Source organism: Tripterygium wilfordii, chromosome 9, assembly GCF_013401445.1.
Source record: "Tripterygium wilfordii isolate XIE 37 chromosome 9, ASM1340144v1, whole genome shotgun sequence".
Classification (NCBI taxonomy): domain Eukaryota; kingdom Viridiplantae; phylum Streptophyta; class Magnoliopsida; order Celastrales; family Celastraceae; genus Tripterygium; species Tripterygium wilfordii.
In genome coordinates, this window is record NC_052240.1 from 4,890,174 (window position 1) to 4,916,883 (window position 26,710).

At 36.9% G+C, this 26,710-nt stretch overlaps 2 protein-coding genes, 2 non-coding genes and 1 pseudogene across 5 annotated transcripts; all 5 read right to left on the reverse strand.

Moving 5' to 3' along the window:
- Nucleotides 1-4,351: 4,351 nt before the first annotated feature.
- LOC120006732 lies at nucleotides 4,352-4,503 on the reverse strand. Its single transcript, XR_005470078.1, has one exon. It is a non-coding gene; the product is annotated as a U12 minor spliceosomal RNA (small nuclear RNA).
- Nucleotides 4,504-6,804: 2,301 nt separating this feature from the next.
- LOC120006731 lies at nucleotides 6,805-6,954 on the reverse strand. The gene has a single exon (XR_005470077.1). It is a non-coding gene; the product is annotated as a U12 minor spliceosomal RNA (small nuclear RNA).
- A 359-nt stretch (nucleotides 6,955-7,313) lies between these two features.
- On the reverse strand, nucleotides 7,314-11,913 carry LOC120004844 (metal tolerance protein 11). Its single transcript, XM_038854167.1, has 7 exons — nucleotides 11,772-11,913; nucleotides 11,458-11,720; nucleotides 9,551-9,660; nucleotides 9,214-9,459; nucleotides 8,464-8,544; nucleotides 8,108-8,341; nucleotides 7,314-7,774 (listed from the first exon to the last, which is right to left on the reverse strand). Exons 2-7 carry the CDS (start codon nucleotides 11,621-11,623, stop codon nucleotides 7,430-7,432), a joined length of 1,182 nt encoding a protein of 393 aa, XP_038710095.1. The 5' UTR covers nucleotides 11,624-11,720; nucleotides 11,772-11,913; the 3' UTR covers nucleotides 7,314-7,429.
- Nucleotides 11,914-13,433: 1,520 nt separating this feature from the next.
- Nucleotides 13,434-18,408, reverse strand: LOC120005645 (protein-tyrosine-phosphatase MKP1). Of its 2 annotated transcripts, XR_005469871.1 has the most exons (4): nucleotides 18,212-18,408; nucleotides 15,311-17,928; nucleotides 14,377-14,566; nucleotides 13,434-13,570 (listed from the first exon to the last, which is right to left on the reverse strand). XR_005469871.1 is itself a non-coding variant. In XM_038855407.1 (3 exons), exons 2-3 carry the CDS (start codon nucleotides 17,753-17,755, stop codon nucleotides 14,495-14,497), a joined length of 2,517 nt encoding a protein of 838 aa, XP_038711335.1. In that variant the 5' UTR covers nucleotides 17,756-17,928; nucleotides 18,212-18,408; the 3' UTR covers nucleotides 14,001-14,494. The 2 variants fall into 2 exon arrangements, 1 of the variants encoding a protein (XP_038711335.1); XM_038855407.1 differs by lacking the exon at nucleotides 13,434-13,570 and having other exon boundaries at nucleotides 14,001-14,566.
- A 2,869-nt stretch (nucleotides 18,409-21,277) lies between these two features.
- LOC120005932 lies at nucleotides 21,278-23,241 on the reverse strand (annotated as a pseudogene).
- Nucleotides 23,242-26,710: the final 3,469 nt, after the last annotated feature.

The window sequence follows — 26,710 nt, forward strand, 5'->3', positions numbered from 1 at the left end:
TGAGCTCATACAGTCGCCCAACTTTACGGCCTGTCCCAAGCGTCTGTCCCGTCTTCGGATCCTGTACAGAACAGCCAGAAGGAGTAAATAGAATATTAAGACCAAGTTCACATAACTGACCAACGGATAACAGGTTCAAAGTGAGTTGTGGAATAAGAAATGTATTGGACACTGATAGGTTTGGAGTAGATATGTGCCCAATATGACTAGCTTTTATCCTTGAACCATTGGCAGTTTGTATAGATGGCAAATGCGAAGAAGAGTGTGTGGAAGTGAAAAGAGTAGAGTCAGCAGTCATATGATTGCAACATGCTGAGTCAAAGAACCATGATGATGATTTACCTGACACAGTGGTGGATGCTGAAATAGAATGGTTACCAGAGTTAGAAAGGAATTGACGAAGTAGTGACTCAAGATCACTGGTCAATTGAGTGGTTGTGGGTACATGTTCAGGACTCTCCTGTGCAGTATGATCAGTTGTGGCAGCGGAAAGATGTGTTCTGGAATGAGTGCCCTGAGTTGATCCACCTTTGCTGGGACAATCTTGTTCATAGTGTCTTGGTCCAATTTTGCGACATATGCGACATTTGCGAGTTGGACATGTAAGTATCATATGACCAGATAGATGACAATATCGACACTTTGAAGAAGTGTCAGCTTTCTTTGTTTGGTGTACCTGAGGAGTGGCAAGTACTGTGTCGAGATGTCGTGGTTGACGGATCGAGAGCCGTGTTTCTTCAGAAACAAGATCATCAAGGGCTTGATCAAGAGTGGGTAATGGCTTCTGATGAAGTAAGGCTGCACGAGTAGGCTCAAAAATATCTTGTAGGGCCATAAGAAATTGAATCAGCCGGCGATGGTCTTTATATGTGGTAAAAGCTTTGGCATCTTCAGTATTCTTCCAGACTGGTTCAGTAGGAGTGAGTTGATCCCAGAGAAACTGCATTTGAGAGTGAAAGTCAGTGACAGTTTGTCCGGATTGTTGACGTAGCTGATTGAGATTCTGAATTATCTGATATTGATGAGAGAGATCGGTGGCAGTGTAACGATGAGCAAGATGATCCCAGAGAGTTTTGGCAGTATCAAATCGACCAAAGTGAAGATTGATGGAGGATACTGAAGTATTACGAAACCAAGTGATGATTTGATGATTTTTGCTATCCCAAGTTTCTAAACGTTCAGCAAACTTATCATCAGCTTCATCTTGGGATTGTGTAGGTAGAATGAAATCACCAGTGACATATCGCCAAAGTCTCCTACCCTTGAGAAAGCTGCACATGGCTTGTGCCCATAAAACGTAGTTACGCCCATCTAACACAATGTTGATGGGTTGAGAGATATCTGATTTGTCCATAATTGCAATAAACAGGTGCAAAAATAACAACCAGATCAAGGAATGACGAAAGAAAGGACTGCAGTAGGCAAGAAAGATGAAATAGAATTTGAAGGTGAGAAACTGATATGAAATGGGATAGTGATTACCAAGGCTCCGATACCATGTTAGAGAAGTGAAAGGATCTATATTTTTCACTATATCTTGATTGTGTACAACATGCCTTTATATAGGCGTTAGAAAGGAAAAGTAAGAAAAATAATGTCAATAAAGTAAATCAAAGATGTTGATATCTTTGACAAATTCAAAGATTTTGTTGATTTGTCAAAGATATCATTGATATTTTGTAGATATCTTTGACAAATTCAAAGATTTTGTTCATTTGTCAAAGATATCAAAGATTTTGTTGATATCTTTGACAGTTTGAATGAAAAGAAGAAACCCAACTTGCAAGAGATTTTCAAAGCGGGAGTCATTACAATCATCTTATACATTTAATAAATTTACTATGGGTGTATTTGGTATACAATTTTGACAGTAACATATATTGTAGAAAATAAATGGTGGCAATAAATGGTAGCAGATATGGTTCCTGAAATGTTGATAGGTGTTTGCTGGTAGCATATATGGTGTCAAAATTGATGTGTAAATTACGTGTATGGGGTATTATGCATTTAAGTTGTAATTGATTTAAATAAATAAATAAATAAATTGGAAATAATTTTATAATATGAGCCTCTTCTTGAGGCTGGAAGCTCCGAGCATTCTCTTCTCCCCGACCTTGAGAGGGGGAGCCGATTTGATTACCTCCCCAGGCTCCTTATCGAGCTTGTCTTGGTTCTCAATGTCTAACATGTGTGCTGATTAAGAACATGTTGTTGGACCAAGACTTAGTGTCTAGGTTAACATTGTGTTTTTGATGATTACGTGTCAAAATATGTATGAGCATGATTGACTTGAATATGTATTAAAATGTGAGAAAGCATGTTTTGATGATTACTTGTCAAAATACATATTGAATATTCTGAATTGATCGTGCATCAATTTGTTCTCAAATCATACTTTGAATACATGATCTTGAGTGTGAATTATAATTATATCTTAACTCAATGATTCATGAGCTAAATGCTTATGCTTATAATGCTATACATGCTAAAAGGTGGATTATTTGAACGTAACTAACATAAGTTTCATGCATAAAGCTCAAACGAGCTTACAAGCATTTTTGAGATTGTTTCAGGTTTAGTTTGAATATATATATTTCCAGCAGTCCAAGAATGGTCTTGGAAGACCTAGGGCTTCCTAAGAAACACCTAAGCACCTTGCTAAATCCACTAGAAGAGGTTGTTCTAAAGTTGGAAAGTTCAACCAATTTATGAAAAGTGTTAAGTTGGCTTGAGTTATATTTATTGAAGTGGAGTTGATCAAGCTTCATCTAGAGATTATTTAATTCAACAACCATTGAAGTTAGACTTACCTTACATGGTCTATGCGTGCACTAAAATTGATTCTATTGCCTTATTAATTTTGGAGACGTGGAGGTATCTTGAAGAGTTAAGGAGAAGCTTTACTTGCCATATTCGTGTAGCCAATTTTGAAGGGATTAAAAGGAGCCAGCCGTTTGAATTTTGAAATCAAAAGAGAAGACTTCTTGAGGATTATTTCAACTTGATTTGTTTCCTTACATGCTTGGACGAAATTCCTTGAAGATACTATGCCAAGGAGATTATCTACTTGCATTATGAAGAGATTTGACATTGGAGACTTCTTGAAGATTACCAAGATGATTTTCTTACCAAATAAAGAAGGAGCCGATTTCTCTACATTAAAAAGGAGGAATTTCCATCTTTTCAAGACCTAGAATCATGGCAGTTAAGAATGCAAATGGAGAGAAAATTAACACAAGAAGAATCAAGGAAAATCATGAATGACTGTTTCCATTATTAGAGAGAAGACCAGCCGATCTTGCTTCCAATTATGCAATGGAGAATCAAGGAGATTTCCATGTTAAAAGGGAGATGATTTTCGTGCCTTTGATGATGCCCTATGTGCCGACTTTGATATACAAGTTTGAAGAGAAAATCTACAACAAGTTTCCTATTTTATGAAGAGCTGATTTTCAAGGTATCTTCTCTACTACATTAAGTGACCGAAATCTCAATTTCAAAGAGGGATCATTCTTAAATAATTCTCATGATTCTATGGAGCCAAGACTCAGTCACAAGAAGAAATTCAAGTAACCCTTACAATTGGAGACAAATCCTTGTCTCTCATTATTAATTGAGGCATGCATCAAGGGAGAAGTCTGAGAGAACTTATTGCTATTCTATATAGTCTTGCCGTGCATCTAATGAGAGATTAAGAACTTGTGCTAGGCTGCTAGCCGATTCTTTCTTCTCTTATTCTCTTTCAAAGTTCTTCAAGTCATGTGCCTATAGTTATATCCATCGTCGTTCTTTCTAACCTCTCATACTCAAAATTCTTATCCTACCCGTGGGTAATATTCGTTGTATTGAGAGAGTTCCACATATCATTAGCTTAGTGCTATTCTTGTGAGAACTCATTTGAACCATATTTGTAAAAGTCCCCTTGTTGGGCACAAACCTTGTTGAGGTCGAGTTTGAGGGAGTTCTTGAAACCCTTGGTGAGTTTGAGTGAGTTCTTGAAACCCTTGGTGTATTGAGTTTTGTGGAGCTCTTGTGAAAACCACACCCCTAGTGGATTGAACTCCTAAGCAAGGGTGCTTAGGGAGTGGACGTAGGAGAGTGCTCCGAACCACTATAAAATCATTGTGTTGACAAGGATGAATTGGTTTGGTTATCTAGAAACATATGAAAACAAAAGAAGAACAAGACAAGGATTCTCTGATGAGATGTATGCTTCCAGTTTTAGTGTTTTAAATAATTGGGAAAAAAGATTTAATCTAGGTCAAAATTTGTGACAATCTATATATTTTAGTATGAAAAATTTTTGTGTACGTCTTTTAATTTTGATAACTAGGTGTTAGGGGTGGTCCATTGGGAGGCCTGCACAGAGTAAGTTCTGCAAAGTTAGTAGCGTCTCCACTCGGCCAGCCTATAACCCCTCCACAAATTCATTCGCACATGACTTGGTGCTGTGAGCAACTCTCACCACTCGTTTTGTTTTCCATACTCATTAGTTTAAGGCAGTTTAATATTTTCGACTCTCTTGCCTTTTATACACACTCTGACACACAAATAAGGATTGAACGATATATGTGACGCTTATGTTTGTATTATAAGTGTGGATGTAGAAATCGGATTTTCTTACCCTGACATTTCAGTCTAGCTAAAGCATTGTGCACTTTGAACCCTATTTGGGCCCGCTCGTATTATCTAAAAAATATTCTTAGTTTCTCGTCTCCCCCATCTTAACACTCATGCTATGGAGCGGGTCCGACTATGGAGTGAGTTCGACCATATGGAGCGGGTCTGATAAGGTTTGACCTCGTATCTAACCTCGTATATATATGGCCATGACGCAGCACCCCACGACGAGGTCCAACCTCACGTAGACAGGCCAATGAGAGATCATCCCAAGACGAGGTCTTACCTCGAACAAAATTACCAAAGAGGCATCATTCCAATCCGATGACCAATCTCGAATAAGATTTTCGAAAGAGGATTCATTCCAATCCATGGCCTAGCCTCGCTTAGACTTGCTAAAGATACATCACTCCAATCCGAGTCTTAAGTCTCGCTCATATTTGCCAAACAGACTCAGTCTAGTCGAGGTCATTCCTCCCATAGTGTTACTTGTACGATTGCAATAAAAGACGAGGTGCTTAAGTGCTGACACATATGCAAATTTAAATAAAATTAAAATAAAATTGAAAGCGACCTAAGCTAGAAGCCACATAAGCTGTACTCTGAAATTAAAAAAAAAAAAGAAAAAGAATTAGAAGTAAAAGTGTCAAAGCCCTAACTAGTAGTGAGGCGAAGATTCAGATGCGCAAGCTTCTTCGCGAGTCCGAGCTTTGGTGGTCGAGCTCTTTCTCCAAGCTACGGATGTGTGAGCTTCGTGGCAACCATTGCTTCCTTCATTTGGTGACCAAAGCTCTGGAATTTCAATTTCAAGTCATTTTTCCTTTTATTAAATTTCTTCACAAGCTGTATCTGTATCAATATGTAGTTTCATGACAAAGAGAAAAGAGGTACATTGGGAATTTTGGAGACTTACATGGAAATATATATAAGTACTTTTTTGCCACATAAGCTTTCTTGACTAAATGCCACATTAGCAGGATTCCTGCTAGTTACTGTAGCAAATCTGATCGAATCCCTGAAATCTCATTTTAAATCAATGGGTGATGACTTTGTAACAAAAAATATTTGAGTGCTAAAATGAGCAATCCTTATTTTGTCGATGATGAAAAGTATAATTAACCCTTCCCATGATGAAAAGTATAACTAGCCCTTCCCTTATAATATTGAATCTATTTATGGTTAATATTGATTGATTTTGATAAACAGTATTGATTGATTTTGATAAACTTGGTACTGCTTTGTGTGCGTCTTTTAATTTTGATAGTTAGGTATATCTTTTAATTTTGATAACTAGGTCTTGAGGGTGAGCCATTAGTAGGTCCGCACATCTTTCAATTTTGATAACTCAGTACATATTTTAATTTTCATAACTAGATATTGGGGGTATTGGGGGCACATCTTTTAATTTTGATTACTAGATATTGGGGGATTGGGGATGGGCCATTAGGAGGCCCACACGAGTTTGTTCTGCAAAAAAGATAACTAAGCACATCTTTTAGGAGGCCCGCATGCATGAGTAGGAATGGCAACAGATCGGGTACCCTTCCATTTAGGATACTCTATACCAAAACCGTTCCAAAATCATTTAAAAAACCATTTAAATTTCCAAACCTGGAACCGTTTCATAACCGTTTAGCATCGGGTACCCGTTTACCATTTAACTTTTAATATTTTTATTTTTTTCTTTGATGATAATATTAATATAAATTAATATTGAGTATGATTTATATTAATTATGATTTTCTTATTCAAATTAGTCTAATTTATAGTTTTATTAGTATGGTTTTATAAATATATACGTTTTAATATGTTTTATCATGTTATAATTTAATATCATAGTAGTATACCTTTATAGATTATTTATAATATTATTACTATAATGAATCTTTTTATTATACGGTTCGGGTACCCTAAACCGGACATCAAAAACCAAACTCGACCCTAAACCATGACGGGTTTGAAAACCAAAACCGTTTCCAAAACCTATAGGATCGGTTTTTGAATTTTAAACAGATCGGATACCCTGTAAATAGCACTCGGATAGGTTTATTTTGCCATCCCTACGGCATGAGTGAGTTTTGATAACTAGGTATTGGGGGTGGGTGATAACTAGGTATTGGGAGTGGGCCATTGGGAGGCCCGCATGAGTGAGTTTTAATAACTAGGTATTGGGGGTGGGTCATTGGGAGGCCCGCTCGAGTGAGTTCTGCAAAGTAAGCAGCATCAACACTCGGCCAACCTATAACCCCTCCACAAATTCATGCGCACATGGATTGGCGCGGCGAGCAGTTCTCACCACTCACTTTGTTTTCCTTACTCATTAGTTTAAGGCAATTTGAGAAGTCTATTCTCTTGCACTTTATTCACCCCACCTAGACCAGCCTCCCACTTTTTAAGCGATGTGGGATCCAAGGGACCTCCTCAACGCCAAATACCAAACAATCCTTGTCAATCATTGTCAATGGTCAAGTAAACCTAACAATCTTGAAATGATCTTGAAATGTTCTCCCTTCCGGACCCTCTAGACCAAAACACTGACCAGTGACCACAATACATAACCTACTAGAATGTGAGCCATGATAAGGAAATCATGGAGTTCAAGCAACAAGCCCTAGACACCATTCTGAAGGCCACTTCGGACAAGGGCAGTGATCAATAGGCCTACTTACTCAGAACCAGATTGCACAAGCAAATGCAGGAAAACCTAGCTCTATAAAGCTTGCATACAATTTTCATCATAACCTGTGTCCAACAAATGATATATCTTTTTTGGGTAATACAACCATGGGAACATCATATTTCCCTGTCTTTAATATGACTGAGCATGCTCGGGTTTGTGGGTGTACTCGTAATCAAGATGAACAAAGGCACGCTCTATCTCCGGCAGTAGCTCAAGCTTCTCCTGTAAGGACTCACCTATGTCATGAGCCTCTTGCAATGGCATGCTTGCAGGCAAGACAATGTCAACCTCAACAAAATAGTGTGACCCAAATGTGTAAGCCCGGACTGTGTCAATGTGTCTAATGGCCTTGTGGTGGTTCCAACAGAGGTATGTGAGTTTTTGAAGAAAATCTGGAGTAGCCGATCTTCCAACAAGGGAATTCACATTTTCCAATACTGTCATTGACCATGTTCGGATGGTGTACAAAGCAAGCTGCAGCAAGAACAAGACAACATGATTAAATACAAGTAGACAAGGGTGAACAGCAGGATGATAATTAAGAAGACTTAAACCAGCATCTCCTATATCTCAATTTGATGGTGTCAACTTCGGAAGACTGAAGATTACAACCACAACAAAATTTATCGCAACTGGGAAGCAGCTAGCACATTCACTGGGGCATCAGATGATTAAAGTACCATAATAATGTCATATCTCATATGCTTAACAGATCTCACCACCTAAATATTCATGATATAGTGATTCTAATTTGCATCTTCATCATAAGATAAATATAAAATGAAGCAAAAGAGATGAAGAGCTCACAATGGTAGCTCCAACAGGGTCTATCCAATCAGCAATGTAATTAGCAAGAAGCGCAGCAATGAGGCCAATAATGTTGGTAATAACATCAAAAAAGTGATCCTGGGCATAAGCTTTGACAATTTCATTTGTGAAAGAGCGGCAGTAGACAACCAGGACGAGTTTTACCAGGGTTACTGAGAGCATAATGCCCACAACCCAGCGTTCTTGCTCTTTAGTAAGGTTAAATTCTTTCTCCTGGAATGGGTAACATAAGACAGGATGTAAGAGACATTTCTCATCTTGTGGTTAAATGTAACATTCACCAGTATTAGAAGGCAATTTCAAGATATTAACTATGTAAGCCAGGAACAACTTACGTCAGATACCATTGTGCGCACCGACTCCAAGATTATCTGAAGTCCTAGAGTTGCCATGACAGATGCAAAAACAAGGATCCCCTGCATATGATTCAAGACTCATGGATTAACATTACACCACAATTTACTAGTTCATAACAACTAAAAGGCAATTCAATCCCAACAGAGCGTATTCAGATCCTTAATAGAGAAATAGCCTAATTTCTAAGTCTCTGCCTCTTCAGGACAGAAAGCACAAAGGCAAACTAAAACTTATTTCCTCAAAAGTCACAACAGTAACTGGAAAAGGGAATACCACAACAGGAAAGAAGAAATACCAAAATATGACTGGAACAAATTTCAACACCACTTGGTGAATTCGTGCTAGAGTTGACTGATGTTAGCAATCAGGTGTAAAGAAGCATTACTAATTAGTAATTCCAATAAATTAAGTAAAAAAGAAGGGGGTCTTGGAAAAAAGAATGATATTCTCTTAATGAAAATCTGATGAGCATGCAGATCAGTCACCACAGTTGATATTGTTAACCAAAATGTGGTATTGTGGAGTGTGGATGACACTAAAAAGCTTTATCAGTGAAAGATAACAAGTCAAAATACATTCAGGAAAAGAGTTCAAACGTGCATTAAGGTACAGCATTCACATTATTTCTCTTAGTATGTAAGCATATTAACATACTATCACACGTATAGTAGAGTCTAGAAATATGGCAGCCAGACTATAAAAAACAATAAAATAGAATGATGACTGACCAATGGCTGCATACGTTTCTTTCCAATGGGGTACTGATAAGGATTATGTGTTTGCATGGAGAATGCAGTAAACCATAGGATGAAGCCTGATAGAAGATCAAGAAGAGAGTCCAATGTAGATGCAATGATCGCTAATGAGCCACTTCTGACAGATGCATAAACTTTAGCAGCAAAAAGAACCATATTTGCAACATTTGATAATCTAATGGCAAGTGTCTCACTTCTGGCCAAGTTTTCCCGCTCTTCCTGCGATAATTATAACATGGATCTCAGTTAAAGCCACCCATTAATGCACTTATATTTTCTCAGAGGACCAGAGTGCATAATGGAAATAGACCTTTGACATTCCTGGAACAAAACCACGCTCTGACAAGGCATCCATTTCATTAAAGCCCTCAAGCATTTCTACTTGCTGTTGATAGTACACTGCAACATTATCTTCAGGGCCTAATACCGTCAAGCAAAAAATTGAGATTGGAGTAGGACTCATGCAATTCATTTGCATGTTAGTCGCAAATTATTACTAGAAGACTATGACAATGTAAGCTACCAGCAGGCACGCAACAATTCAAGCCAAAAGATACAATCAAAGGTACTGAAACACTTTTCAAATCTAACCTCCAATGCGACTGATTTTGAAGTGTAAAACACAGATGAAGTGCCACAATAAGCAGCATATATATCAGCACATCTGATCATAGTCCATAAATTCAATATGAGATATCCAGCCAGTTTTCAAATATTGAAATAATCATAAGTCTTATAATGACACTCATTATCCAGTATGAAAAACAATTAAACACTTCTTTTTCAACAAGGGTCCACACAGAAACCATAAAGCTTACACTAAACAGGTCTGTGTACTTGCATATGCCTAAAAATCATAAAAGCATCTGTGCGCAAAAAGAAACAACTAGTAATCTTAAAAGCATAAAGTTTTATCAAATACTGAAGAGCAGAAAAAGAAACCAAGCAGCCAAAGAGTCGAGTCACAAAACTAGATAGAAGAGTCCAATTTCCATCTATCAACTGAAGAATCAAAAGATAAACATTTCCTCATGAAACATAAATAGGGATGGCAAAAAAAACCGATCTGAGCAATATCTGTAGGGTACCCAATCCATTTAAAACCTGAAAACCGATCCTATAGGTTTTGGAAACGGTTTTGGTTTTGATTTTCAAACCCGTCATGGTTTAGGGTCGGGTTTGGTTTTTGATGCCGGGTTTAGGGTACCCGAACCGTTTAATAAAAAGATTTATTATAGTAATAATATTATAAATCATCTATAAAGGTAGGATACTAAATTATAACAGATAAAGCATATTAAAGCATATATATTTTATAGAAGCATACTAATAAAACTATAAATTAGACTAATTTGAATTATAAAATCATAATTAATATAAACCATACTCAATATTAATTTATATTAATATAATCATCAAAGAAAAAAATAAAAATATTAAAAGTTAAATGGTAAACGGGTAGCCGATGGTAAACGGTTATGAAACGGTTCCGGGTTTGGAAATTTAAATGGTTTTGGAACGGTTTTGGTATAGAGTATCTTAAATGGAAACGGATTTGGTATTTCCTAATTGGAAGGATACCCGACCCGTTGCCATCCCTAAACATAAACTTAAAAGTAACATAAAACCCACAGAGGAAACACATCGTCCCATCGCACAACTGAACAATGTCTTTAGTCTTCAGCCAAAAAAATTTAAACTAGTGAGTCCACTTTTATGACTCAAATGCATTTGTTTACACTGAATTCAATAAGGAAATACTTAACTTCAATGGCAACTATATCTATATGGCAAAGCCTTCCAACCCCGTACTGCCATTTATTCCACCATACCATCTTGAACCAAGGAATGCAAATTTAAGGCTCAAATGCACTTGTAAGATGGCAAATAATAGAAACTAAAACTCCATCATCATCTGTCTTTCTGCAGCAAACCGGATCAAATCCTTACTGGCCTTTGTACAATACAAAGTGATCAATCACCTTTAACGGAATTTCCATAGACTGTCCCTATCTTGGTGATTCACATAAAGAAAAAAAAAAGTATAATAAAACAAAACAAAATATTAGCGAATTCCCTCCCGCAAACCAAATACAGCATAAAATATAATATCCCTAAAACCATGTAAATTACCAAAAGAAAACCGGACAAAAGATAGAAAGAAATAGATTTCGAGCGCAGATGATACAAAAATAGAAGACGGAAATGTGAAGTTACCTAATACCCCTAGGCAGTCCTGGAGTCCAGGAGGAGGCTTATTCTCTGTGTGCTCCGCCGATAACTGAAACCCGTCGAAGTTCAACCGCCAGGAGTGGTCTCCATTGCTTTGCAGGGACAACAAAGAGAGTTCCTCATCGCGGTCGTGCGTCGCCGGCTCCACCATTGTTTACTGTCGCCGGAGAGAACCCTAGTTTTGGAGTTGCGAAGTTCGGACAATGTGAACTAATCTCTGCTCAAGCAAAAGAGTGGAGAGTGGAAATTTGACGGCAAGTCAGGGGCATTTAGGGGATCACAGGGCTTGGCTGTGAAATTATGACCCGGGCGGTGGACTTGACACACGGACGGTCAAGATTGTAGGACTGACAATGTTAGGTAATGTATTGGACAAGGGAAGTACGAATCACGAGCAAAGTCTTCTCACGCTTTGACACGATATTGCTCTACGAGCATTCCCATTGGTATCTCAAATTCTCTATCTTATCTATAAAAGACCACTTTTTGATAGTTTACCGATTTTATATTCAACAATTATTGTTCCAAATCTCTACAACATTAAAATATTAATTTCTTCTTATTTTATTATTCTTTATGTATATTATATAAGATAACATTATTTGGACCCTTTTTTTACTCAATATACCTCACTCTAGTGTGTTTTTAAAGGGTTAATGGAGTGTATTTAATAAAAAATAGGGTGTAAATAATGTTCATCATTATATAATTTCAAGTAACAATTAAAATATTAACACAATATATTATAGTTTTTTAAAATTTTAGACAAAATAATTAATATTAATAAAAATAATATAATAGTAACACAATATATTGCATAGATTTTAATATTTTAATAAAGATTAAATATTATATTTGATAGTTTTAACGGATAAAATCAAATACTTTGAAGATATTATTTCAGCACATGTCTTTACAAGTCTCACCAAAACTGAATATAATATTAATGTTTCATGTTTCAGATCAACTAAAATGTTGCTAGAGTTGTTGAGTAATTAACGATTATTGGTATTATACGTATTCGTAACAGACACCAATGCATGTGTGTTTTGGATAGAATCTGTACGGGTTAAGCGATAGTTTATGGACAGATGAGGTTTTACGGAAACAAATGGGAATGCTCTAAAGTGCACCTGGGTAAAGGATATTTTTCATCATTGATAAATAGGGTCTGTAACAATTCAGTAACGATATCACTAGTTACACGATCAGTTTTTCTTCTGTTTTGGTCAATCAAAATGTTAACCGAAACGTTGAATTTTTTTTAAAAAAGCATGATAATTCAATTAGCAATTAAGGCTCCATTTGGTAGACCAATTCTTGTGATTTCCAACGCTAACTCAAAACCTGTGCAAAAGAATGATAATTCAATTAGTAATTAAGGCTCCGTTTGATAGGTCAATCATTGTGATTTTCAACGTGAACTCAAAAACTATGCAAAAGAAACTGACTCATAAATTGTGAGATATTTGACGAAAACTTTTAGATCATGATAGCATATAAGTTGTGAAAATTATATTATATTATTATTAAAATTAATTTTTGTATAAAATAAATTTCAATTTAATTGTAATATAATTAAAAAATAAATAAAAATTGCTGGAGCAATCCAACACTACAGGATCCAAATTGAAAGTATGAGATTCCGATGTAGGGTTTATGTGACAATTAAGCTCTCCAACCTCACAAGTTAACTTTTGGAGTGTAATTCTCCCAAGATTCATATCAACCAGTCTCCAACATTAAAAACTTACCCAAGAAACGGCAACATATTAATCCAGTAATCCTATATCAAACAGCATGCCATTACAATGCACTGTCAGGACCACCTTTTTGGCGTCTTATACATTGTCATGCATCGACTAATCAAAAGGATTGAGTAATTTGAGCGCAAAACTAATTCGTAAACAAAAGAATTTAGGGAAGAACAGGAATTTAAAATTTAACCAGCAGGATTGATATATGTTGCCAGAAATGCCTTCAGAATCAGTTTCCATTAAATAGTGCATATACAAAAGTTCAGTCGGTTAGACGAATGATTTGAAGTTACAAGGGTGCAACAGCACTGTACAATCAGGTGTATAACCACAGTAGCCTCCTGCAAAACAGCATGCAAACGATAACACAATACATGCTTAGCGTCCGCCAAACCAGGAAAATATTTCAACAACTGCCAAACTCGGGTTGCAGAGAAAACAAGCTTGTGGATAACAACGATTCATTTCGAGTGCACATAGGAAATCAGAATATACATCATAGTAAATTACAGGCCAAACTTCTGATAATTCCTTCAATCAAAAAGCTTAATAGGTTTTGAATCCGACAGTTTTAACAGTTCGATCATTGTAAAACTGCTACGATCAATAATAAAACTAAATTTTCCAGTACAAAAGCTGTATCTTTCCCTTGTTTATTATTATTTTTTGCACGGGGGGAGGAGGGAGTTCAAGTTTTCCTGCATTGCAGTTCAATTTGATATTTTAGACAAATCCAGAATTTTAAACCAAAAAAAGTCATGCTTGCATCACTAGCTGAAATAGCATTAGATCAATGCAAATATATGATAATAAGAGGTCAATTCGGGAGGAAACGTTTACAAAGAAGCCTCTGCTGGCTGCAAATGAGCATTCATTACATGCATAATGTGAAAACAAGATAGGCTAAAAGTTGTGAGAGTAATATCTGGCCGTGCTGAGCTTGTAAATAGTAATTTATGCAGTAAAAGAGTCACAATAGTGTTTCAAAAAATATGAGCAGTGAACCGTTAAAACAAGCCAGTGGAGTCACAAAGTATCAAGAGCTATGAACAAACAATCCACCAATTATTACCCAGCATTCCAGCAACCTTCCCAATCATAAGAAAACAGGCATTCCAGCATTTCTGCACACAGTTGTGTTCATTACCTCATTATTCTTGTCAGGCATTTAACTCCGAAGAGTGTTGCATGCTGAGTACGCCATCTGTCCAAAATAAATACACGAGTACACGACGATTCTAACTATTGGGTCGCAAAATCTTGCATTAATCAAACTGATGCTGCAACAATCCTATCAACGCTAAAAACTCCACTGGTTCTTTGTCTTCTTCAACTACCTGTTCATAATGAGCATATTAGAAGCCAAAAGTCAATGTAAGAGATAAGGAAGCCATTAAAGCAACTTCAAGTAGCTAGTTCTCAAGTTAACTATCAGTCAGACTCCTCGTCTACGACACAAGACTTCAATGGTCTACAAACTGAACAGATAATTATCTGACTCCAAGATATGTTCCCAAAATGGTAACAGATATAGTTCTCCTATAACATCAATTTTTGAAATGATAACCTAATCTGACTTGAAAATCTCATTCCTCTAGTGTTGGTTAATTTGGAAGGGAAAAAAGTAAAACACAATAGAGCTTTCGGTAATAATGTTGTTCTATAAGCCATAAGGAAAGCCACAGATATCTGGTTTCATACTCTTTAGTTTTGGTCTGCTGCAGATTCTAGTTATAGTATTTGTAACTTCCTAAAGATGCTAATCTTTCCTCCTCTTGATGTACATGGGAGGCACCCTGTTGGTGCCCTTCTCTAATATATCTTTCTACGCAATGAAAAAAAAAAAAACTAATCTGACGATTCTGACTTATCCACTCTCTCACTTTTAATGAAATCATTCAACGAATGCTGAATCAAAGTTTCTCCTACTGTCTCAGAATCTTAAAAACAAAAGAAATATAGAACATGATATAAAACTGGACCTCAGCCACTAAAGAGAAGCATCGAAGAAACCCGTGAAAAATATAAATATAAAATTCAAATAGTCTATGTACATAAAAGTTCAAATGTAAGTTCCATACCTTAATGGAGGTGTCTCTTGGCCAACCCATTTGAGTTAGGACATCACCACCAACTTGTATCCAGTCAACCTCTCCTAGATTGGCGAACAGTTTGGAGCTACCTAGCAGAATACAGGTTTTACCACGACAAAAAGACCTCCCCACCCAAAAATACAGAGTCCTATCCTCATTCTTGCCCAAATTTGCATTTGGAGCTAAAATCACAAAAGCAGATTTGGAATCCAGATCTCTCTTTCCGAACTTTTCAATCCTCTCTAAACTGGGCCAGCGACAAACTAAAGGCTTCATTGAGTTGCAACTCACCGAAGCATTTTCGTCAAAGACACTTGAAGCAGGGGGCCCTCTCCAATCATTACTTTTCAATAATTCACAATTACTATTGGAAGCAACTTTTTTTTGAACTGAGTTAGAATTGACTACATTACACAGGGATTTCTTCAAGTTGCGGTCTTTAGTGGAATCTCCTACTCCACTTCTAATGCTATCCTTCGACTCCAAGACAATTTCTACATCATCTAGTTCACATGAAGGTAAAAATTCATTGTTCATCCCAAGAACATGTTGTTGACTGACAAGAAAACTAGGGGCAGCATCTGTTGCTGCGAGTTTAAGAGACTTAAAGCCATCTCTCCGTTCAGCCAAGGAAGGTGAAGATTTTTTAAATGGTAAAGATGCTGACTGAGAGCATGGCGGCGAAGTGTCACAGACCCCAGGAGGTTCTGGACTGTTAGATAATGATTGAGAAGTTATTGATAAATTTACAGACAAGTCAGAAAATTTAGACAAAGTCGATGATACTGGAAGAGGACATGAAGCAGTTGTAGAAGAATCTAAAGAGGTTCCCGATAAATATTTCGAACTATTGCTCGAATCAGAAGAAAATGAATCTGGAGATAGATAAGGAGGTGAAGGAGAAGAAGACGACAATGACACTGTTGATGAAGGTGATGAAGAGTGTACTATCATCATGGAATCTGAGTAGACCCTTGAGAAGATCTTGGGCCCTGAGACGAACTCCTTCATATCACAGGAGTTAAACTTACGCCTTAGCATGCTCCAACTGCTTTCTCTAACAGGAAGGTGGATTTCATGTTCATCCTCTGATGAGGTAAATGGAGGCACAAAACCACCCATGACAGCTTTCTGAAAAAATTCATACTCAACATCATATAAGCCCAATTTCCTCTCACCCGACGAAACCTTACAAGTAGAATGCCCAAGATCCATGCCATTACCAGATTTATCCATTATGGGTAAATAATTTGAAAAGGCATCCCAGAATGAAGATGGTTCTTCCCCTTCCTTGACCATTTTTATTGGCCCTTGCGCCCGCTCGTACCGCATTATCTGACAAACAGCCGCTCTAGCATCTCTTTCCATAATGGCATTGCAATGCTTACCAACCCAAATATATATTGCAGAAGGTATATGAACAATGAATGCACCTCTAGAATCTAGAGCAGAAGGTGAAGGATCATTCAACATCTTTGGGACAAGATGCAAAGGATCGTATGGTGAGTGTGGGGCAATTCTATACATCCTTAACAATGAACTGGGGCTAAGCGGAATGGCATGGACCCTCTTCTGACACTGTAACAACTGGCAAGCAAATCCCATATTTGGGTCAGCTATCCCTCTCGCTGCCTTAACATAATGAAATGCATCATCAAAACTCTGTCCTTCCCTCCACATAAGATATGCAATCACCAACGATGTGGACCGTGACACCCCTTGACAACAATGGACAAACACTCTACCACCTTGCTCCCTAACATCCTCAAAATAGTCAAAAACATCATAAAGTATGCTCGTAATATCCTCTGATGGGCTATCCTGCAACCACAAAGTCCGGTACACTAAATCTGCCTTGAAATACTCAGGACACACAAAGCCTACACAATTCAGCACATGAGTAATCCCATTTTGTTTCAATATCTCCCTATCTTTTGCCACTGCATCTCCACCAAGATACACATGTTCCGCCACTTTCGAACATTCTTTGTCAAAGAATGCAATTTTTTCCCTCTTCACTCCCCCACCATTTCTATCTGGGTTTCTTTGGATAGATGACAAATCAAGTTTCAATCTCTCACCACTCTGCTTCCCACTTGGAGTGGGTGGCTGGGGCCACTCTCCCAAATCATCTGAACCTGCCTTTGGCCACTCATCTAAGCTCCGCCGTGCAATTGCCAACGGCTGTAAAGGCGGTAAACAAGCCCGCGCTTTACTGGATCTCGGGGTTAACGGAGCTGGGTATCTGCGATTTTGCCCATTACTGTTGCTAAAATTACCACTCGGATCTACACAATCTTTCTCTTCAGTTTCGGGGTTCTGAAGGCCAGTCATAGAAGACGACCACGAAGCTGAGCGCCAAAACATTTTTCTGGAGCCAGAGAGTTGGCAAGGAGCCCGAGGATTGCCAGAGCCATCCTCTTTGCCCATCATACCCACACTTCAAAAAGGTAGTCCTGAACGGTTAACCCAGAAATCCGATGACGCCCCAAAAGTTCTTGACCTAGTTTACATGAAAGCGAGAATGGTAGGGTTTAACCAAGTAGGAGATGTTTATGTAAGACATACCAGATCAAGAGTGAGGATGTATATGCTACGAAGTGCCGCTGCAATTAAAAAAAAACCAGTAGAAGTGAATCAGACATTTTCACGCATCAAAACAACTAATTCTACACAAAACACAAGCATCCTATGATTAGTAAATTGACCGAGAAGTGCTCGGAGTAGCAAAAATGGAGTCACAAAACACTGGTCCAAATTTGAAGCGAAAATATACCCAAAAAAGGAAAACATTACCAAATCAAGATGATTAAAGGAGAAGAAGATTGTGAAGGTTCTTAGGGTTTCGTTGAATGATTGAATTGCAGAATTGAAAGATTTGTTACTTACAGAGTGAGATGCCGAGACGTCGCCATGAAAGACAGACAGGTAGATTGTGAGAGTGTAAGAGATTTGAGGGCGAGAGGAGGAAAGGAAAGGCAGAGGAAGAAGGAGGAGGAGCAGTCTGTTTCAATGGTTTTTTTATTTGACTGTTAACCGTGAACAGGTAATCTTCTATTTCAATGGTTCTCTCCCCGTGAAAGAATCATGCATCTACACAGCCTTCACCACACATTATATTATATACCCAACAAAACAAATTATCAAGAGAGTGTGAATAGTGAAGTTTTGGGTTGGGTGAGTGTGTATATATATATTTTAGGACCTCATTTTAAGATTTCATTAGAGAATTTTCTATATATATATATATATATTTGGAATTTTGTGGTCAAATTTAGAATAATGTTTTTTATTATACTTCCATATGCATACCAAATTTTAATTGTAGTGGTGTCTTAAATTCAAAAATGTGGCTTGGATTTTCTAATTACATTCATATCTTAATTCAAAATCTATGTGGATATTCTATATAATTATAGATATTTGTGAATTCAAATCCTGGGTAGATGTTTTTCCTTACATTTCTAAATATAATGGTAACATCTTCCCCGTCGGCGTTGCCAGTATTTATATTGGATTGACAGTATTGTCAACTCATTGTCCTTGCAATTTCATGTAAAATCAAATCAGGTAGTAAAGTGGGTTTCTTCCTCCCTGTTTAAAACATTATACTCTTGTCAATTCTGCATACAAAATAATTTTTTTGAAAACATTAGGAATAATAAATTATATACATGAAGGAAAATTCATAACAGAGTTTCTTTGTCACAGTCATAAAAGTTGTATAGTTTTCCTCTACAGATGAATAGAAACACTTAGTACAGGGAAAAAAAATAAAAAATGTTAATCTCATGACCAATTGAGTATATGTACATGTGAAAATACTATTCATTTTACAAATATTCAAGGCTTTCAATGAGACATAAAATTAAAAATAATTTATTACTTTTTGTATGGAGATTCCTATATCTTTGTCTCATTATCAACTTACATAACCCAACTCCTAAAAGCAGTAAGTCAGTAACCAAATAAGTGATCAAATGGAGATTGAGGACAAGAGATCATCTTTGACAGTATATTTTCCTTCCAATTTGGTGAGAAAGCTACGCTTGTGTAGTATGTGGAAGTATTGATGGAGGACAGAAGCAGCTGAAGGGTTCATAGATCATCAAATATACAACACAAGACAAGGTAGGACCCTGTCACTCTTGATGAATGATGATGAGTGAGTCTTGAATGAATCAAATTGTGTTTTACCTGATATGGCAAGTAATATAACAGTGCACATATGTGTGAGTAAATGCTCTAGGCAGAGAGAGACGGACGACTGTCTAGTCTAGATCAGTCTGTCCATCTTTTATGTTCATGACCCACTCAGCAGTTACTGAAAGTACTTACAATTACCAAGTTTGGTGGGCAAGCCGAGGACTTGGTTTTGCTTGAAATTGCAGGAAGATCCCTCTTTGGACTGGCATCATTTTCATTGATGATGGAAAACTGTTTTCCTATAATGTGCAATGGCTGGATCGAAGCTCAGGAACCCTTGACACAAAATGAAGAAGAAATTAGTAACAAGAGACTTTCCGTTGATTAAGTTACGACACAGCACAGTGGATTACAACTTTACAGGTTTTTTGTGGCCTCAAAACATCAAGCAAGGTTGTGAATAACACTGCATGGACAACAAATTTTTGCTGTACAAAAAAATTAAATAAAAAGAAGCAATAATGAATCAATTTAGACTGCCGAGAACTATTGTAAACATAAATACAGAGAAGCAGATTCACGGAACCAGTAGAGAATTATTGCTCATAGCATGACCCTGGACCACGAGGAGCAGTACGGGCGTAAAAGTTTGTGACCGGAGATTGGAGAAGCTTGAACTTCATGTCTGTTCAGAAGGCGTCTGAAATAATGCAATCTTGGTAACGCAGTTGAATGGTTGCCTAATGAATCAGGTATGCTCCCAGCTCCAATGATTCATACCAGCCCATCTCCTAAAGTTTCTGGTGACTGCATACCACATTTGGTGAGCCTGCCCGTAATAACAAGTTCCAACACGCCCCAGTCCCTGACAGGCATTGGGGTAATTATCCGAGACAGTGGAAGCAGAATCCTTCACTCTGTGTACAAACCAATTCATAGGGTAAGCCTTGAAGCTGAAGCCCATGCCTTCCTATTGGGTGTTCAGTTAGCTATTCAAACCGGGGCGTCCAAGGTCTGCATTGAAGGGGGCTCGAGTATTGTAGTTTCGGCTTTAAATCAAAACTCTATGGTTTTAGCACCCCGTGGCCTTCTTTTTGCAGAGATAAAATGCAAGTCTCAGTTCTTAGACTGTAAATTCTCCCATGTCCGCAGGATGGGAAACAAGGTTGCTGACTTCCCAGCTAGTCTAGGCAGGATTTCAAACTCTTTGATACAATTAGTTGGGCATGTCCCAGCTCATGTAATGTCCCTTCATAGGGCACATTGCCATTTGTCTTTGAGGTAACTAATTCGCCTTTTCCTCTAAAAAAAATCGTTCCCAGTAGAAATGGCTGGCCTTCTCACTGATCCACAAGTGCTCTGTGGGGATGGCAAAGTGAGAGTGAAGAAACATGAGTAATTACAAAATTTATATATTTGCCAGTAATAAGAGTCATTAGTAGAATAGCATGATACATCTAACATGGTAGAAAGTAGAAACACTCAGATGCAAAAACTAAAGGAATCATAACAACTGTACGTAAACGACTTTAGTGAAACACTTGCATTTCAGCATTACACTATAGAACCCCCAATGATTTCCCTGTTTTAAGGACTTCCTGAAGCTAGCTTATTCAAATAAGCACTTAATTCCGAATTCAGGAAAAAAGATGAAATTCTGAAGAAAAAAAATGACTCCAATTCTTTCATACTGATAAGACATTTGAACTTGGCATAGATGTCAAAAGTCACAAACTCCAATTCCGAATTCAAGAGTATTAGACATTAGGTTCATAAAGATGTTAAGAATCCAACAATGCGAATGATGATTCATATTGATGCAGCTCTCATGGTAACCATTAATCTTACTACAGGCATACCTGAAGCTGCCGCAGCTCGAGGCCATATTGTCTGCTGGACATTTGAGGTATCTGTTGTCTCACGCCACATGCAAACTTCTCCTCCAGGAACAATTTCTTGCTTAGAAGCATTATTTATTCCCTTCGGGTGGCTCAGCCTTATAAACTTTGTTTCAAGGGACATCTAGATGGTCAAGATACCAAACGCCTTGATTGCCGAAGATACATATCTAAAACCTTTGGCAACAACCTTTGGACAAACCCCAGAGCCGAACCTAAAGCAACACATAAAACAGTTTATGCTTGAAAGACTGCAAGAAAGTCTCCCAATTGACTCCAACCAGGCAACCACTATAAAACGGTACACGGCCAGGAACGCACCAGTTATGCACCACAGTTCGTGAATTGAGATTTGATGAGAATGTGTTGAATGTTTCTTCCCTGAGACAAAAAATTTTAGATTTGAAAAATGTGTCCATGCACCATATGAATGGCAGAAGTAGATAATCTTTGAAGTGGAAAAACCTATTAAAATCTATTCCAGGGGTTAATCCAAGAAGAAAATCAACTGAAGGGTCCCATTGGCACCTCAAAGAAAACAACAGGGACTTGCCAGTCGACAGGAGTCCAATTTTTTGAAATTGCTCTGTTGACCTTTGAAGACAAAATACTTGCATGCATCATCTTTAGCAGGCAGTTTATGTTGTGTCCTGAAGCCTGAAATTGAAACATTCAATAAAAGAAACAAACATAAATCATAAAACATATGTTGCACTTATTAAAACAAGTAAATGTTAGATGAGGAAAGATTTTCAGAAATAAAGATTTAGTTGTAACGTATAATTTTAGGTGTTTGAGCGCTTGTTTATTATACTTGAAGTGAGACCATCTCCAACCCAAGTGGTATATGGGGTTGTATTATACAACTTCTCATCATGAAATGCTAAATATAGTTTCCAAATGAGGAGATGGAAAATTTTGGAGGGAAATAAAGTTTGGTAGTTAAGAGAGAGTTTCACATCAAAAAAAATTCAAAAATATAAGAAATCATTCTGCATCCCCATTTTCCACCCACCATTGGAGTAAATGAATTATACCTCCTCACTTTTACACTATTCATGGATGTAAAATTTAAATTGCATCCCTAATTTCCAACTTCTGGTTGGAGATGCCCTAAGAGTGACACGACTCCTCTAAGTAGATACCATGACCTCAGGTCTGATTTCGATATAAAACCACTGCATACATTACTTATGTGTCCCAACATTGTTGGGATGAAGGCTGAGATGGTGACGATAAATTATTTCTGTGTAAAAATTCTATTTATTTGTTCCAGGACAGGCATTCTATTATAGACTTAATACTTCTGGAGAATCCATACAATTGAAAAACTAATCCATTGTTATGCATTATCTCAAATTCCAATTGAACTTCAAGAACCTTTTTGCCTTTGAATTTAATCAAGTGCAAGGGGAGAAGGGCAAAGCCTAAATATGATGATACTTTCTTGGATAAATTTGAAATCATAACATGAATTGCAAGGTATGGAATGATAAAACCATTAGAAATTTTGCGAGATGATGATTGATCCAAGATACATCTTTTTTCAAATTCTGCATCCTTGTGGTAGAAAAACATTTTTTATTTTAATGATAACTACTTGTCTAATAAAGTCACTGCAAAAATGGAGCCAGCAGCACGAATCTAACCTTTATTGACCTCATCGCCACCCAATTGAAAGAGCTCAAAGGGGAAAAAATTTGTAATGTCTGCCAAACAAAAAATTCAAATAACAATTAATAGAGAAGAAAGACTTACATATCTCACCTGCAGATATATACAGATCTACAAAAAAGTAGAAACAAAATGAAACAATAAATTACCATGCCATGCAGGCAAAAAGCCAGCCAAACGAGAGATGCAATGAACATGCATGAGATTACTCAGATGTATATCCAAAATAGAAAATCTTGAATTTCAAGGTAGAACATAAGCAAGGAAAGGATAACATGTTGTACCCAATTAATTTTAGTAACTAAAAATAAGCTATAGCTAATGATGGGAGTACAAATCATGTAGAACCGCATAAAGTCAGATGCTTGCAATATTGGTCCGGAGAAAATGACATCTGATCAATACAATAACCGGCACAAAGCAATGAAGTGTTTGATTTGACTGGTAAGTGCAAACTCAACAATGTAAGAAATGCAGGAGAAAATATTACAAGACCACATAAGTGATAAGCCTAAATATTAAAAGAATTTACCTCGATTGTAGCTTCTCCGACTATTGACTGCCCGTCATGCTTCATAACAAAGAGCGCATAACTCTCATCTACTCCGAGTTGACGCTGAGAAGATACATAACAAAACTTAGGCCAAATTGAGAGCAATTAAAACGAAATGATCGATCGCTTTGATATCTACTGAATCCGAAATCACCTCTTCATTCTCAGATTGAATTATTACTCTCAATTTCATAATATGGTAAGCGAATCGTCTGCCTCTGAATCGGTCAAAGGAGGAAATGCGAAAACCTGTTTCAATATAACATTCTTGTATCTTATCTTTTGAATGCATCAGCCACAATGGAGGATTTTCCGCCGTATCCAGAGATGGAAAGCGAGAGCTATGGATCGACGAAGAGAGTGTCGCTGCCGAAAGTGAACTCCGCCGGTAGAGACCGTTGTAGGTTAGAGAGACACTGAGCTCAGAAGCGCGACAGAGCGCTAAAATGAACACAGAAAAAGAGGCATAGTAAATTTTATTTTTGGCCAATGTTATTAAAGTGGTGCCGAACATCGACCCGGGCAACCAGTGTATCATCGAGTCCACGGAAATCGCAAGTTCAATCAAAAAATTTTAAAAATACTATAATTAAACTTAATTTTAAAAAATAAAAATACCGAAATCACCTCATATCTCTCGTTTTTCGTCTAATAGTTAATGCCAATGAATTTGGTGTAGATAAATTTTAATATATATTAATCATAACAGAATCACAACATATAATACAGATAAATTTAGTTTAAATGGTGGACATATCGGCATACGAACTTTCTTACAAATTTATGTTCACCCGAGACACATTATATTGATATCAAATTCGGACTCACATCAATATTGAATGTTTCGCCGGATGAAAAGGTCCTTTCAAAGTAGAAAATATTCGCTTAATTATTGGAAGTGCTTGAACTTGTTTAGAAGCCCCAATATGTTTTCCTATTAACATTTTTTCTCTTGTGATTGCTTGACATGCAGTGGAACAATTGAATGAGACGTCTTGATAATAAATTCAAGGAATTCAGAAGCTAATTCCAGAAGTGCGTCTTGGGATGGTTATGATTCAAGGTTAGACGTTAACATACCCCTTATATAGGTCAACATAGCCCTTACATCCCATTCTATTAACACTGAACTCTATTTCCCTCTTGGGAATATTAATTGGTAGTGACATTTGTTTTTTACTGAATTTACTGTCTGCATCTATGAAGTCAAGTGTATTAATAATAAAAGCATCTACAGTGGATGTTATATTTAACACTTCAAATTACACTTTATCCAAATGTGTAGTTTTAGAGCACCATAGTGGATGCAAAATGACTCTTGAAAAGAGTTGATGAATTTCTCCAAACTCCGATAAAGTAGTGTCCTCTAAAAAATGAATAGTATACAAGTGGGATCCACTCAAGCCACAATATCATGACATGCGCATTTCCTTACATCATTTATCTCTCTCCTTCATCTTCTCCAACCCTTAATTTATTCTCCAAGCTTTGGCAATCACTCACACTCACGGGTCTTGATCTTCTTCTTCTGGTTTGTTGCTTTTATTTCAATCTCCATAGTTGCTCTTCTCAAATATCTCATCAACTTCTTGTCCCCAAATATATGTTCTCTCTCTCAGTGGATTTTTGATCACTCCAGAATCTAGTCTCGCCTAGCCATCTTCGTCGTCGACGGCTACCTTGCTCACAATCAGTGCAAACTTCAGATCCCCATTCCAACGAGATGATTGAGGGTTTGTTGAACTGTACCCATACTCGCAAGATTGTCTTATTCTTCAACATGGAACCGAGTGAGAGAGGGAAGAGAGAACAATTATCGAGGAATTTGGAGTCTCACCTTTGTAGGGTGGTCTCGGTCTCTTGACAATATGGTGATGCACAAACACCAAGGCAAAATGGAGCACTTGAAAGTAAGTAAGAGCAATCACAATGGTAAAATTTTGCTGGACCAACAAAAATGTATTGAATTTTGTGTTTTATTGATGTAGTTGTATTGGGAGACGTGCTGATGTGGTTGTATTGGGATTTTGTATTTTGGTATAATTTTGTTGGGGATAATATAGATGTATGGAATGTTATTGGCATTATCGATGTATGCGTTCTTTTATTGATCAGTACTAAAAAAATGCAATTGTCCATTTCGTTTGAAAGGAATTAAGTTGAAATCCGGGGATGATTGGATGCTAAAGGATATTTGTGGGATCCATAATCATCTTGCTGCATATTACATGGAATGTCATTCATACATTGGTAGATTATCATATGACGAAACTAAAATTATGATTGATTTGTCAAAAAAATATAGTGAAGCCACGTGACAATACATTGTCAAATTTCAAACTTCAAAGTTCAATAGTTAACAAAATATAATTAACAAACAAAATATAACTTGATATGCCATAAACTTATGTCTTATAGTGTCATAGTGTTATACTTATATATTATATTAGTTTATACTTATATTAATATATTATTTTGAATTATTGATTTCATTTTTTTGGTAATAACTTCAAGGAACATGCAAGTTCAGAAGCTAATTCGAAAAGTGTATCTTGGGATGGTTATGATTCGAGGTTAGAGCTTAACATACCCCCTAATATAGGTCAACATAGTCCTTACATCCCCCTTCTATTAACACTTAACTCTATTTCCCTCTTGGGAATATCAATCGGTAGTAACCATTGGGTTTTTGTTGAATTTTGCGTCTGCATCTATGAACTCAAGTGTATTAACTGCAATTGAAGAAAAGAAAAGTAATATATATAACTTCTGACTTTTGTATTAATCCAAATTTTTAGTCGGCGGGACTATTGACACCCTCTAATTTGCTTGTTTCACCCCTTATTATGACATATTTTCGTACATTAGTTATTGTTTTATGAAATGACCTCATTTTTTTGTTCTTTTTTGTCTGAAATTCAAAAAAATGAGGACATTTTTTTGTCTTCTTAGTTTCAAAAATAAAATGATTATTGATGTGACAAAATAAGAGAGGGAGTGACTTTTTGTTTTAATTTCAAAAAAAATAGATGATTCATGTGATGACTTAGATATTCAATGTAATTTCTTACCACTCTTATAATTATGTAGATTATAATCTAACGGTTTCAAAAGGAA